The sequence below is a fragment of the Nilaparvata lugens genome, chromosome 3, assembly GCF_014356525.2.
Source record: "Nilaparvata lugens isolate BPH chromosome 3, ASM1435652v1, whole genome shotgun sequence".
NCBI lineage: Eukaryota > Metazoa > Arthropoda > Insecta > Hemiptera > Delphacidae > Nilaparvata > Nilaparvata lugens.
This window is the reverse complement of record NC_052506.1, coordinates 40,271,253-40,288,072: the sequence shown is the minus strand read 5'-3', so window position 1 is coordinate 40,288,072 and position 16,820 is coordinate 40,271,253. Positions and strand designations below refer to the sequence as shown.

Sequence of the window (16,820 nt, the reverse complement as noted above, 5' to 3'; positions counted from 1 at the left end):
GGAGCCGCCTCTAGAGGCATCTCCACTCTGAAGGAATGGTTAGATGTTAACTCCCTAAGCTTAAATATTGAAAAAACAAAATATATCGCCTTTTCAAGAAATATTTCTGGACATGGAGAGACAAATTGTACACTTAAATTGCATTCAAATTGTAATTTATTAGACGATTCTCCCTGTAGATGTCCTGAGATTGAAAGGACTAGTCAAATAAAATATTTGGGTTTGATAATCGAGGAGGGATTCGATTGGAGAAGGGATTCAATTGGAGAAGGCATATTGAATACCTATGCCATAAACTATGGTTTGTCTCCTATAATTTTTATAAGTTGAGGTCGATACTTGATTTATCAAAGTTGAGAATGCTTTATTTTGCAATTGTACAATCTCTATTAAATTATGGCTTGGCGGTTTGGGGAGGTACTTATGACACTCTTTTGTTACCACTATTCATTATACAGAAAATGATCATAAAAACCATATTAAATAAACCCTTATTGTTCCCTTCAAAAATTGCATTCAGTTAACTGTGAGTCATGTCAATCCGTCAACTCTATGTGCTTAGCATATTCAAATATTTCAATAAACATAGAAGCTCATTTTCAAGAATCAATGTAACTCATAGAACAAGATACAATCTACATAGATATGTTACTTATGATTCGAATTTAACGGTTATTTGTAAGCAGCTGGTATACATCGCTCCAAAGATTGTAAACTGCATCCCGAACGAGCTCATCGGTGTACCTATCAAGTTTGTACCAATAAATATTAAAAACTGGATACTTCACTACTATTATTTCCATCTTAATATTTTATGAGTTCAAAAAATTTTTCAGCTTTCAAAACTATTCATTATTGTCGGGATTAATTCACAATTAATAGCATTTATTTCAAATATATTTACCATTGTTTGAATGAAAAGATTCCATTTTAAATTATCAGCTTAAGATTTAGAAACAGTTAAGTCTCTACTCCTACTGGCGAACAAGTGTTTCACTTATGCCAGTAGTTCTTCACCTCCAGCCGTATTTTCAGATAGATGATATAGATATTTAGAATAATAATTATTGTTTTTTTTCTGATTGTCATCTTTGTACTGTTTTTGTGTTTTGGTGAAATAAATTGAATTGAATTGAATTGAATATTATAACGTGGACCACATTCAGTGTTACCAACTCAATTTTGATTTTCCTGCACTGGTGCTCTATATAACCTACTAACTATTTTGCGTTGTCATGCTGCAAATCTGGAGTACGCAAAGTAATACTTTGCGCACTAGAGCGGAAAAGTAATTTTTTGCGGCCTGCAATCAGTGCAGAAATGGTCACTTTTCAAGGTATCTTTGGGAAAAAATTATCTACACATATCTAAACATACTTCAACCAGGTGATGGATGTGTGTTACGGTCATATATACAATATTTATTTTTATTTTTCTTGAGCTACTTTGTAAGTCTTTTTCTAAAAAAGTACATAACTTTTAAGTCCCATCGACATCCTACGATTTATACAATATCTATCTTCAATTTTTCTCAGAAATTCATCACTTTTGAACTCCTAGATCTTCCAGAATGCTCGATAATACAAGGGCATACCGGTTTGGAGATAGAGAACTCTCATCTGATGCTACGAGAAGGGATACTCGTAGAAGGAATAAATAGATTCAATTTAGCAAAATTTGAAAATATGAATGACTTCAAAGGTTTTCCACTAGAGGTGTTTTATTTGAAGTTTTAATATCCCAACAATTAATAAGTTGAAAAAAGGTACTAAATGTAGCCTATCTCTCCTAGTAATACTTTGAATGATAAAATGATATATTTTTTCAATCACTGTTCCATCATCATAATAATTAGGCTTGGCTTGAATACTTCAATAGTTCTTGAGCTTCCTCGTTATTTATTACGTAGTACACATTCAAGCTGTTTCCTTTGTTTATTGTGATATTCTTCTGCAAACTCAACCAATATCTATCCTTTCAAAATTGATTCTAATACCAATCTCAATGCAGAAGACATATAGAGGAAAAGCTGATATTTATTCGATAAAAGTGGAATCAAGAGCGGTTTCAGAGAATGAAGGCTGTTAGTGCAGGGCATTCTATCAGTGATTTGGAAGGAGAATGTGGATGATCAATAGATGGAGATGGTAAGCGCACCACTTTCCTTCCTTGTGATATTATATTATGATATTTGATGATTTTGTTTGTTATAAACAAACAATTGGATTGATCAACAATCAAATTTCAATTGAATTGATCAACAATCAAATTTCAATTGAATTTTCGATAAAGAACTTAGGATTCAAAATAATTTCTACTCAGTGACCAAGGCACAATCCAGAAACATAATTTTTATCACATATACATCACTCACACTTTATGTGGTAGAAAGCCGCAATAGAAAGTATGGGGTGATAGTATAACACTCACATCATAAATGCTTCATAAACTGAATAAATTACAATTTGAAAAAATATCTTTAAATATGCCCAACTATTATCTCTCCGGCTATAGGAAGATAATGTGGAGATTGAAAAGAATTGGAATTCACCACACATTATCCTGTTTCTAGTGTATGAGAGTCAATTTCTAGAATAGAAATGCCCTCCGAGTTGGTAGAAGAGATTGTCATCTATTCGTAGTCTTTCAAACAGGCATTCAACCAATCACTTGTCTTATAGAATTATCAAGTTTATTAGAAGGAATATATTGTAGGATACTTATAGTATGAATTCATATGCATACGTATACTTTTTAATGTATGATTCATTTTCATTAAATACATTATTATTGGATCATGAAGAGTTGATCTACCCTGTCACAAATAAATAAAGAATGAGAGTTTTACGATAAGAGAACAAGTATAAATTGAGAATTCCTCTTACAAATAATAAATGATAAATATGATTGTGTTTAACAATACGAGAGCAAGTATTCAATACAATTCTCAATTATTGAGAATTCCCCACGCGGTATGCATGCTCTATTATATATTCGCCCTTTTATTTTGTGGTAGTTTCCAATTAGAGAGATTCAACCAGAAAACTATTTCCTGATCAAGTATAATATGAAAGCCATAATTTTCCTGAAAAAAGAGATCCTCCTAAGGGATTAGGCAAGAAATGATGTTCTATTGGTTCTACATATAATATACAGTACTACACAGACAAAATAAAGGATTGTGTCAAAGGAAAGCATGTTAATTTTCAATAAGAGAGCAACAGGTATTCGATGTGCAGGCTCTTACAAAATCGATCATTCTGAAAGATCCAGCCGTCCAAAAGTATTGAATCTCCAGAAAAATATAAGATAAATATGGTATGAATCGTAGGACTTGAATGTTATTGATTTTTTGAGGAGAAGACATACAATGTTGCTGAATTAATCATTGAAAAAATGGGAAGAACAGATATTTAGAGCACCAATTACGTCACACCGATCATCTGACTCTGACCATTAAAAGATCGAGATGCGCGTGGCCAGTACCTTGTATTCTAGGTACCTTGGTTAGTAGCTCATCTATACTTTTAAAATTCTTATATCACTGATTCACTGACTCACTGACTCACTGATCACGATTTCTGGAAAACTACTGGACGGATTGCAACAAAACTTGAAATATATAAGTCCTAGGTGCTCACTAAGAAATCTTTTGGCGATATTTTAACTCTAAGGGTGGTTTTTAAGGGTCCTTATAAGTCCTAGATGCTCACTAAGAAATCTTTTGGCGATATTTTAACTCTAAGGGTGGTTTTTAAGGGTTCAAAGTTCGTCTTTTAGCATGTATATTCTTCTTATTCCAATCTCTCAATTATAATTGAAATGTCCGTACCATTTATGTTAATATAGAACTATTATCTAAAGAGAGCACCTCTTCGAAACAGTTAACTGGTAACCAAATAAATAATTATGTCAGGTTGGCATTAAGTTGAGTTAACTTTGTTAGGTTGACACCAAGTTGAAGATTGAAATGCATTCATCGCGGAAAAATTTATTGGGCACTGCTATTTTAATCAAAGCTATTCCTGAGAATATTATATTATTATTTATTTTCCAATCACTTGATAATGGCATTATTTATAGCTGAAACATGTCGTGTTGAATAATTTTAAAAAGGGTAATCAGATTTATACATATTAGAATATAATATAAGAATAAATATTTTCATTTATTTCCGGGAGTATAAATAATTATTATGTTTCATAAAACAAACTTTTATGACGGGAGTTCTATGAATTATTGATCCTATTCTATCAAGACTGATTTTGTTTGTATATCTGACAGATCGCGTGAACAGCTTAAACAATTTCGATGAAATTTTAATTATCCAGTATGATGAATGGAGGATATTTTGAAAACTTCAGAAGTATCCGTTGTGGAATCTGTGTGCAAAGAATTAGGAAATTCTGCCAGAATTTAACTTGACGAAAGAAAGGGGTTATTTATTGAAACGGCCAAATAGCAGTTGTTGCTTTTCCTAATGTTGAAATATCTTCCATAGAAGTAAGGCGCTTTTCCCATGAATCAATAATTCCCAAACATTGGTTGTGTTACCAAAGAAAATAGAAGGTAGCTTTCGATAAAAATATTAGAGAATATGCATAACAGTTCGTTGATATTCAATTGAAGCTTTCAGTATACCTCATTAACAGCATCAATGATCCCAATTCAAATAATGCTGACACATTGATGTGAATCTCACTATAATTTGTTTACATCAGATCAAATGGAGATAATTTATGATACTGTTTCGATGTCAAAATTATGATTGCCATTTTTTTCTTTTTATGCCAGCTGTTATTAGTTTCGATTTCAATTATGTTTGACATTTTCACTTCTTATACCCGTTGTTATTATTATGTGAAATAAGCTCTCATTGAATGAAATCATAATCATTGAAGTCAATAATTATACTAAGCGAACAATTTCTGTTTTAATATGTGTGTTTGCCGATATGTATATGTCTGAAGGATCTCGAAAACGCCTCTAACATTTTTTTATTAAATCAGGACTAGAGTACGTTTGCGATAAAAAAAATTATTTTGGAACAGGTCTCAACTCTGGAAAAAATCGCTGAAGCTCTTTCAGAAAGGATTATTGGTCCCTCAAGTAGCAGCTGATCAAAAAAAGTTTCCATACTCTGTTGAAAACGTGAGAAAGTGAAAAATATTATAATAGCTGTAGTTGAGTTACCAAATTTAGCGATCTTATTTTAAAACATTGCAGTATTCATGGAACATCTGGAAGAATAGATACAGAAAGTGACCGGATGATAGCAAAATAAATTTAAAATCGATCTCTCCAAACATATGGTAGTTGAATTGATGATTATTGTGACGTGATAAAAATGCGACTAATTTCTTCAGCTTCTGTTGTATTGGTTCCTCTGTTGCTTCATGTTTCTACGCAGCCATGGCCTTGAGAGAGCCATTTGTCCTGTCTGTTAATTCCTAACCCGGACTAAATACCACAAGAACCAATCAGAGAAGCCTTCTATCAAAAAAAAACCCCTGCTCTGATTAGTTCTCATGGAATCTAACCATGATAGAAATTGAACAGGCTTTTGAGCTACTGGACCTGCTTTTTTCATGTTTCAAAATCAGCTAAAAAGTATATCGAAAAAAACATATTATTCCATCAGCTGGTCCTATTCCCTTTCATCCTATACTATAAAACAAGCAATTTCTGTTTATATGTTCAGATGTTCAGATGTTTGGATGTTTAGATATTTAGATGTTTATATATTTGTATTTTACCGGATCTCGAAAACGGCTCTAACGATTCTCATGAAATTCAGAGCATAGTAAGTTTATAATATAAAAATTCGATTGCACTAGGTCTCATCCCTGGGAAAACTCGCTGAAGGACATTGAAAGGATAATTATTATTCATCCTCGGAAAAACAGCTGATAATAATTATTTCGTCGTCTGTTGATGATGGAAGTGAGTGAGCGAGTTCATGTGTGTGGGACTGTGTCAAAATTATGACTCAGCTGTTGAACTTTTGATCATTCAATCAGGTATTTAGTGCCAGTTAAAAAAAAAGATAGATTATTTTCAATCCTGATAGTTAGACTAATTATTATGAATGGACTCTCATATATAAATTGACTTCCATGGAAGAAAAATCAGTAGGTGTGCTGCTTTTAAACTTTTGAATAAGTGAAAGGAAGAGTAAAGCTGCATTTACACCAAAGTTATTAACAAAATATAAACATTTGATGAACACATGTGTGAGTCGAGTTCCGTTCAATCTAATAGAATCCATAAGGATTAAGTTATCAACATTTTGTCAATAATTTCTGTGTAAACCAGCTCAAGCGATAGGCTATGCCAGAAATTCCAGAATAAGCAAGAGTTCCATGGATACCAGAGTCAACCAATTCCAAATAAACTTGATTTGGAATTCTATTTTCAATTGCATCAAGCAAAAGCAAAAATAACATGATCACTGCTAATTTGATAACTGTCAACGAGAAATATTAATTGCCAATGGATAAAGTCGAGGTCGACTCTTAAGCCCCGCCCAATATTCCACAAAATTCGCTGCAATTAGTCTACTATTCTACAGAGCACTTCCAACACATCAATATTAATAATTCAAATGATTAGACTCAATAATTTTCATGCCAAGCTGTGGCCTAATTCCTTTATTTATTACCGATAGAGGGCAGATCATAAGATGCTCCTAGAAAAATATAGTAGGTCTGTGATACAAAAGAGCTGAGTCTCATCTCTGAGATAACTTGAGAGGAGAAATTGATCATCCAAGTGGCAGCTTATTGAAACAGAAATTTTCATCGTTTGTTGAAAACTAAAGAGAGGAAGAGAGAAAATTAACAGCTGTGGTTATAACATTTAGCAATAATTATCATTTGAAAACATTGCATGATTTAATAAAAATATTCCCTGATGTCAAGATGAGTGCATAAGAGCAGCTGGGTGACACCATAAGGCATCGCTAACTTTTAATTGATTTTTAAAATACGCAGTTGAATGTATATTTCAACAGAGTTGAATGTGTTGTTCAAACTGAGGTGATAGCAACGCAACTAATCATCACACTTACTGACAACAATCTTTGAGTAACTAAGTATTATAGAAATGTATTTGAATGGAACTTTAAACGGTCCTATAAATAATAACATTTTCATCGAGGGAGAGCACTTTTTCGGATACAAAAGTCTATGACAGTGACGAGACTATATTGATTAATTATTCAAGTTATATTCAGCAAGCAATTTTTGTTTGTATGATGGATCTCAAAAACGACTATAACGGCTTTGGTAGGATTCAGGTTATAAATATTTCACAAAAATAATCTGATCATTTAATTTCCGTAGCGAAGCACGAGTATCCTACTAGTACAGTATAGAGGAACTGTGCGGGAAAATCGATATTAAGTTTGTAACACTGACTGTGGTAGTCATTTCGATGCTTACATAAGATAAATCTCATTTACACGAGATCTGCAGGCTTCTCCCTTTTCAGTCTCCTCAATGTAGCAGTGTTTTCAATGAGGGGTAGAGTTGGGATGTTCTAATGTTTATATAGTCTATTCATGATTTGTGGCAGCCTTTGTGATCTTAACATCGACTGCTCCCAACTGCAGGTGTCTGTGGAGGTCCGAGAAGACAAAGGAGGGCTTCTGACAAAGTATGGAGCATTGACAGCATTCCTCAATACCTTGCTCTGAAATTTCTGAATGATGTTTATTTCACTTTTCCTTGCACATCCCCACAGGTGTATGCCTTACAACTACACACAGACCGAAGAATCTGTCTATACAATAGTAATTTATTGTAGGTTGGAAGGCTTGAATTTCTCCCCAATAACCGGTACATTTTGTGAGTATCTAAAATCTAATTCTTCTTTTTTTTCTTGACGTGTGACTTCCATCGCAGTTTTGCATCTAGTGTCATTCCTAGATACTTAGCTTCATTTGCAAACGGAACTTCTGAGTTGTTTGTGAAAATAACATGTGTGGACTTGCTTTCACTCAACTTAATCCGCCAGGATCTAGTTCATTTCTCTATTTTATTGATGGCTTCTTGTGCTTTACTTGTAGCTTCCTTATTAGTTTCTCCAGCTGATAAGACAGCTATATATCCTGCAAAGGTTGCAATAGTATCATTTCTGGCACAGGAAGATCGCTGGTGTAGAGCAAGGTATTCTATGACAGCTATTAGGCTACTCATGTACTCAAAAATAATAACTGACGTGTTTGCTCAGTCAAGTTAAGTCATCGACTACGTTAACGCCATGACTCTGGAAACCAATTTTCTGACTCCAGAGTTTGAAGCCGGTTAAAGTCTAGAACTTAGCTAAATCCCGAGTTCGGAAACCGGCTTGAAATTCCATAATTTCTATCAGTTGACAAAGTATGCTCATGAAATACAAACCTGTGTATGTTTGATAATATATTAATCACAATTGATCATAATTATGAATATAGACCCAATTGAAGCTCAATCAATCCAATTGCCAGATAAGTTGTACTCTTTTATCATCTTATAAAATAATTTAGTAGCTAATTACCACAGAGTTTCATCAATTTCTCTACTGTAAATCAAAACATCAATTTTGTATAGCTCCATTCCGTCAAACCAAATTAAATTATAAAAGAATATTCAATTTGAGATTTAATTCAAATCTGATAATGTTTCCTCAACAATTAAGTTCTAGAGACGGCGCCTAGTAATAATTTTGGAGCGAGTCTCAATGTCCCGAGCAAAGGAGGCCAACATCACAGCAGTGCATTGTTAAAGGCTTAATCGAGTAGTCGGCAAATTGATCAGTAAACAAAGTAATTAGCCAATTCAATTGGTCGAGATTGGAAGAGACCTACCGCCGACCGCCGCCAACTCTCATGCAGCTTCCATCTCTTCACTTTCACAGCTGATTGAAGTAATTCATGTGCTTGAGCATTGCTGCTAATTCTAATTACAACTGAGATTTTGCAGTTGCATACGATAGTATTCTATTGTATAATATTGTGATATTGACTGGTAACTTCACATGAAGTGGAACATTCTGTGCACCACCTTCCTTCTCAATAGAAAATATAGTCATTTAAATTTCCATTTAAAAATGTGTGATACTTTGAAAAATTGAATGGATGTTTCCAATATTTTTATATTGTCTCTTTCATGGTAAACTTATAATCCAATGTATGAGTTCATGCCAATTGAGAAACCTTAACCCATCACTGTTGAATATTATACCATTGAACACCAACGTTGTCGTTTCAAACTGTTATCTATTGGGGAAATCATCACTAATAATCGAAAGGAGGAGAGTCCAATAATTATAATGAACTAAGAAAATCATGTTCAAGATCTAGAAGTGAGATAAAATACAAAGGACTTTGTATGTAGAGCAACGTGAACTTGAGCTTAAAATCTTCTATCATTGATTATTTAACAACAGTGGCAGTGAACTTGCTTATGCCACGAGCAATCATGAACGATTATTCACCTATTAACCCCATTTATTGATAATACAGTAAAATTTGTAGAATTTTGTGTGAAAATAGGAGAGAAGGTAGGAGCATGTTGAATGACATGTTCGGCTCTAAAAAACTGTTGATATTTTCTGAGGTATAGAAGAATTCATCCTATCATATTTTTAAAATGAGATCACATAGTATTATAATAACCTATATAATGTGGGATATTAATTCAATTATTCCAAGTTCCAACATAACTTTATGAGTCATATTTTTTTCAATGGAATGTCTTATGAATTATTCATTGTGAACTTACCAAGAACGTTCACCTAATATCATAGTATATTCATAGATTATCATCAATGTGTGAAGAGATTTTCCATTTTCGAAATGCCACCCAATCCTCGTCAGTGAATCAACACGAACACTCTAGAATCAAGTGAAAGAATCCAGAGGAATGTGGAATGGATTTTGATGATTCAAGCTTTTTTCTATTGGTTGTTGGGATGAGGACCGTTCGATGAACACAATTTTGATAATCGCTGCATTGTATTGAAACAATCTGGATGACAAATGGAGCGTCGAGCCGGTCGCGCGTAAATAATTCGCAACAAATCAGTTGAAGCGTTCGGTTTTTGCGATCTCGTGTGATTTAGCGTTTTCAATCATGAACGAAATGAAATAATTGAATATTCAACAGTCTATGGATGGACCGTGCCTGTCACCAGACCCAGCTCTGCGTCCCTTGTGGCTTTTTTCGCTGTCAACAAAAACCTCCTTTTAATCAAATCAAACGTAGTCGTTACAAAATTCTGTTTTTCCCAGTTCCGATTGATCTGGATTGATTTTATTACAGGACTACATTATTTTATTTTTAGAGAACTGAATTCAATTCTTGCAGTTCTCTCAATTATAAGGTCTATAATTTTACAAGAGGAAACAGAAGAATTGCATCACCTCAGCGTATTCAAAACCGTATTCAATGTACCTAGAATCTATTCTAGGTACCTTGACCGTATTGAAGCATGTTTTTCTCCGTTTACGGAGGTAGTGATTGAAGGCGTCTACTCAACATTCCAGTCAGATATTTTTGTTGTTAATTAGTTTTAAAATATCAAAATTTAAAATTTTTAGTTTAATCATTAGTTTTGAAGTGTAAATTGGACTTTTTGAAGTGAAAAGTGAAATCCAACCTCATTCTTTTTTGAAACTTCTATTTCTAAAAATTCGGAAGAAGACAGTTCTGGGCTATGCCTGTTGTCTTCTCTCAATCATATTTTAATTATGATTTGTAATTGTGAAAAAAAAATAAATGAATGAATGAATTATCAAGCACATTTTTGATTCAATTAATTTCAATTTCTATACACAGAATGCATCGTATTCCACTAGTTTTCCACAGGCGGAAAATGAACCAAGTTTTCATAACATTAATTCGAACTTTTGCACACAGAAATATGTTCATCCCATTAGCTTGCAATTTTCAGCAGGCTGCCAATGGATTGACTGGATAGATGTAATAAATATTCAATTTCAAAAAGTGAAAGAAATTGTTTTTCTTATCATTTTGACAGAAAACTTCAATCACAAGTAGGCCATTCGAAGCCATGTTCTATTTTTAGTATAACAAATTTAAAAATAAATTTCAGACAGAGACTTGATTTTGACTTGTTTTGTTAAAACGTAATCGAAGCTCTCTCTACTATGAACAACACACTCGTGTATTACTACTTCTTCACTGAATATTATCGGTTAGAGAGGATTAGGATGCTGCTCCTTCAATTCACTTTGTTGATAACTACCTGGAAAACATCTTTTTTGACTAGTAACTGGTGTTACTTCCTTGTTTTGGAAGGTGATGAATCTGATTTTGATTGTTTCTTAATAGAATTCAAACAAGATGGGAACGGTACATATCGAGAGAAATTTGAGGTTTGGTTATATTTCAACTATCCATTTCAATCTGGAATTTGAGAAATATGTTTTAAATCATATTTCAAAAAAGCTATTTTGCCACTCATGACCATGAATATTAAATCAATTCTCCTTACACAACTATTTCCATATTATTATGTCTATGCGAATCATGCTTGAAAAAAATATTGAGGAAGGTTGAAGTACTGTAGAGTAACACTCTCCTTTTCCAGGAGTGACAGGACACTGCATGCCCTCAAATATATAAGCGAGATGATTCTACAGCTCCAGCCGTTTCTCTCATTCCATCCGCCATTTATTCCGATTATTCCAGTTACCCTGGACCAGATTTCTATTCATCATACAAGTATATACCTGTTTTTTCCACAGTTCGGGTGGCCTACCTCTCTTCTTTTTCCAGGTGGATCCCAATTCAGTATCCTCTTGGGCCACCTCTCATTTCTCATCCTCTTTGTATGTCCTAATCACACAACACTATATTCACATACCATATGACTCAGATTCATTACAATAATGTATTGGAAATCAAGTACTAACCTAAAACTTGTTCTGTTTATAGATGTAGTTCAATGAATAAATGGTTATGTTCAGCACACAATGACTAGTTCCACTCTGAAAATTAACTCTTTAATTTGAAAAAAGACTCTTTTAATGGATTCGTATCCAATCAAAAAATAATGTTGGTTGATTTGCAATGGATGATATGATGTTCATGGTTACGATATGGATACAACACCATTCGTGTGTATTGGAGATGGAAGAAAGTCAGGGTGAGAAGATGTTCAACCTTAGCATGCACCCTTCCTAAATTATTCCAATTTTCAACGAGCATTATCAAAAACGCTCCCTTTCAATCGCATGATAGAACTCCGACCACCACCTACCATTCAAGCTAAGTAGCTAGTAAGTCGCCTTCTCATTAAAGACCCAACCCTATTGATTAACGGTGACAATTAGACTGACAAATCTGATAGAATATTAACTTGATCTTCAATCCGAAACCAGTGTTTTGTAAGGCAAAAACGGTTTCCTAAATTCTGAAATCGAGTGACCGGAGTCATCCCCTCAATAATTGAGCGCACAAATGACATTATCTGGCCATAATCACTGAATAGCATAATGATAGGATGAACCCGTTACACCATTATTTCAATAACTATACGATTTCTGCTCAATTGCCTAGGTTCCTTGAATATTCAAGCGTACAAGGGAAGGAAATTACTTATGAGCTAATAGATTGTAGGATTTCGAATGGAACTTCGACTTTCGGAAAAGATTCGCAATAATTTCATTAAAGAATTTTCATTTGATCTGATCCAGTGAAAACAATATTGCATGGATCCAATAATCCATTTACATTTATGGTTTATATTATTCATGTTGGAATGGGGATGGATCTAGATTTTATGCTAGAAAATCCTCGAGCTGACTTAGAACAAATAGGAATTGCTCAGTATACAATGCTGATTTGAGACGCAAGATCCCGATTGGTGCAACTTATCACCAAGATCATCAAGAAATCTGATGAAGTGCTGTTGAATTGGAATATAGAAAGTACTCTTACTGGAATACTGGAATCGCTCCTCATTGAAGATAATGGATAAATGTTTTTTCAAGAATATTTTATAAAAATGTTGCTGGCAACTTTGTCTTAAATAAATTATCTATTATATTTTTTGATCACTTATTCAGGCTGCGGTCTTTTCCTTCAATTTTCTCCTCTTCAAATCACTAGCCGATGAATTATATATGATATCAGAGCCTTTCTTCTGTCATCCAACGTATAGAATCTTAAAGGATTTGATAAAATAAAATATATCACCTCAGGGTGATATCAATCCAGATATTCTCTACATTTTCGAAATTATTTATTTATTCATATGGCTTTCATCGGCAGAGAGATCCTTTCGGATGTTCTGCCTTGCCGTATTACCCAATGTCATTTCCTATCAACACTCAAGTTTATTTTCGAAATGACATTCAATAGTTATTTGAGCAACTAGTGCGCAAAGTGACAGTTTGCTGCACCAAAAGAAACGTTTATGCCCGAGCCGTAGGCGAGGGCCGAATGGCTTCTTGAGTGCAGCAGAGGAACTTTGCGCACGTATTTCACATTTAATTTTTCCTACAGTTACCATTGGATATGAAAAGTGGGTAATTATGGATAAAATGATGGCTGAAATCCATCAAATGTTTGTGTGTGTGATGCTGTTATTAATAACAACCTTAATTCATTTAAAAATTAATAATCCAATTGAAGTTGAAAGTTCTCAGTCAAAGTTCACATTTTTATTCATTCAAGAATCAGAAAAAATACAGATAAAACAAAAAGTTCGCATTCAAAATACACGCCAACAGCTAGTTGGGATGACTGCAAAATGGCTGAACCGACAAGCGCGCGACCTAGCGGGAAGAATCGTACCTAACTACATTTCATCCAGCTAAAAACAGTATTCAGATATTTAGAATTATGATTAACTAGAATTACCGAAAAATACTATAAGTAAACTGAAAAATATTTATAAAATAACATAGACAACAGAAAATATTTTATTGTAGTATATTCTAATGTTATTTTATTAATTTTATTGACATGGATTTTGAACGGTAATTATTTTACCTGAAAATTCAAATTTCAAAATGTGTATTTGCTACATTTCTCATTGCTTGGATTTGAAATAATTATTACTGTCAATAGAAAATAAACATTATCTATTATAAAATGATGAGAAGTTATTATTCAATTATGATTTAGATAAACATTATTCTTGTTTTGGATTTCTAGATTGGGATTTTATGATAAATGTAGGGTAGCCATTGAAATGATTCTTATCTAAATCTAACCACAGTCATTGTTACCAACTCAATTTTTGTTTCGTGCACTAATCCTCCATATGACCCACCAACTATTTTGTGTTGCCATGTTGCAAATCTGGAGTGCAGAAGAATTTTTTCCCGCACTAGAGCGGAGAAGTGATTCTTTGCGTTCTGTAATCAGTGCAGGAATGGCCACTTTTCAAGGTAACTGTAGGAAAAGATCTTTTTTCATATCTCTGCGAGTTTCCAATCCGGTTCCATTTTCTCATAACTCTAAAACGCTTATCGATTTTCCAAGGCGGATAATAAAATACTATAGTAAATGATATCGTGTGCATGATTGATTAGGATAAATCTAATATAAATGATTTTCATGGATGAAAGGGTCACATTGAATCTCATCAATGTCTTGGATCATACTATAGTCATATCTTGAACTGTATCACAAAACTGATATCGCCTGTATGTTTTGTTATTTTTACAAAAATTAACGTTTTTCAAAAGATCCTTCTTTGTGACAGAGCAATATTTTTCCGAAGATTGCTCATTTGTCACTCTTTCCCATCTCAAGATAATCATCATCTTTCCTGTTTATGATCGATTTATTGAATCGCATTCTCATTGTAAGAATAGTATTACTCTCATCCTCTCATCCTATCTATACATCCTCACATCATATCGATTTTCTCATTATTGGGAATTGACGTTTTCTTTATTTTTATCCTTATTATTATCCATTCTTTTATGTTAATTGATTTTTTACAAACCAAACCATTTGAATTTTACTTATTGATATTTTTAGTCGTGATTTTTACGCTTAGACATAATATTTCCTTTGAATTTTCAACTTTCTTTATCTACGGTTGAGTGCTGAAAGGGAGGGTATCCCCGATACCCTCACTGAGAATGGACTTCTAATGGTCCAAACTTCACTGTTTCATGTGGAAACATTACAGTAGTACCTTAACTTTCGCATTTTTCTTGCTCAATATCATTGTAGAACTCTTTGGTTTAATATGATTCACCATATTATTTTACTGCAACTGGTATTTTTATCTTTAACGCTAGAACGTAAGTTGAATCTTCTTTTGTTAAAAGCTTGAATAAAGGAATCTGAATCTTAATATGAATCCTTCAATTGAGAATAATCTCAGAGTTTAGATTCAGTTCCATCATTTATGATTCTTTTACAGCAATCGTATTAAAAGAAAAACATAGAAAATCCATTTTCTAATCGGGTGATAATGTTCAGAATATTTTCTCAATTATCAAGGTTGAGAGTTCCACATTCTGTTATTTCTCTCTTTGATTATCATGTTTCGAACTTTTATCATTCATCGTGAGTTCCGATCTGAATGGGATGCTTTACGGGAGTCACATATTCCCGTTTCCTCAATTTGTTAAACTTTTTCCAATATTCTATACTACTAAAATAAACGTTTATCAGTTTGACAGCTTAGCTTCGCAATGCCTGCTTTCTCCTCCCATTATGTGGTTTTGATCGTATATTGAGTGATAGAAAATAAATAAGTTTTTTGAGATTTACCTCACTCTGGCCTTGTCATGAAGAGGTACGTTATACCTTAACATAAGGAAAGTTATACAAGCTCTACAATAATCAGGACTAACTAAACTTATTATGACAACAATTGAACCAAACATACTTATCTACAGAAGAACAGAGTTATCCATACTTATAGTGGAGGAATTATTATTAATATCCGATAATTATAGCATGCTAATACAATATAATTTCTATGAGTCATATGAATATCAGACATAATGGTCACACATTACATTACTTTGTTGAAATGTCATGAGCGTACAATCATCTTTTACATTTTTCCTCACCAATACGATTAGCATAACAAAACTGAGATATCACTTTCATTGCCTTACCGTCATGTTTTCCTTTAGGCGTGACAACACGAAAAGCGCTTGTGGAGACAGAAGGGCCGGCAGTCAGAAGTCCACCCATGGAAGGCGACGTGCGTCCTTTCATCGAGAGACTGAAGTCCAGCGGAGTCGGCAAAGTCACTTCCATGTCTGTTAGCGACAGTTCACAACAATTTCACCCGCTCAAAACTATGGCGCGAAAAACTATTTCACTTAAACTTAAGGATTGATTAAAATTGAACTCTAGTTTGGAGACATCCCATCAGATAGGGAAAAATAGATGAGATAAGGAAGCGATGTAGTGATAAGAGAGCCAAAATTAGCATCGCGTGCTGTGTTGTTTAAGCAAAGATGTTCGGAGTAGGAGTGCCGCAGGAGCAAGCAATCCAAGCCGTGAAATGCGACTGAGGCTGAGTGAGTCGCCGCCCCCGCTCCCACTGCCCCCTGCCAGCCAGGCGCCGCCTCCAATCCCGCCCATCGCGCCGAGATAACAGTGACTGGGGCGGCAACCCTCTCCTACAAACAACCCCTACTACACTGATGACAACTCTCGAAAGACTGCCACTGTGATCTACACAACCACACGCTCACTCACCTCAAAACCTCAACCAAGCAAGGTTACGTGTGTCTGTATGTGTGCTCTAGTTCTATCTATCAACTTCTGAAATCCCCCTCACTAACTGATTCACAACGATCGAGATAATGTTCTGTGGTAGTATTGTTT

The 16,820-nt window shown here is 34.0% G+C and overlaps 1 protein-coding gene across 3 annotated transcripts in view; it reads right to left on the bottom strand.

Moving 5' to 3' along the window:
• The window catches only part of LOC111044099 (zinc finger protein Gfi-1-like), a 122,675-nt gene extending 106,056 nt beyond the window's left edge, over positions 1 to 16,619 (bottom strand). Inside the window, exon 1 of one of the 3 annotated variants that reach the window (XM_039423795.1) lies at positions 16,100 to 16,619. In XM_039423795.1, the coding sequence (XP_039279729.1) occupies positions 16,100 to 16,244 (145 nt within the window). In that variant the 5' untranslated portion in view covers positions 16,245 to 16,619. The remainder of the gene's footprint in view (positions 1 to 16,099) is intronic. The other 2 variants (XM_039423794.1, XM_022329167.2) reach the window with 2 other exon arrangements.
• Positions 16,620 to 16,820: the final 201 nt, after the last annotated feature.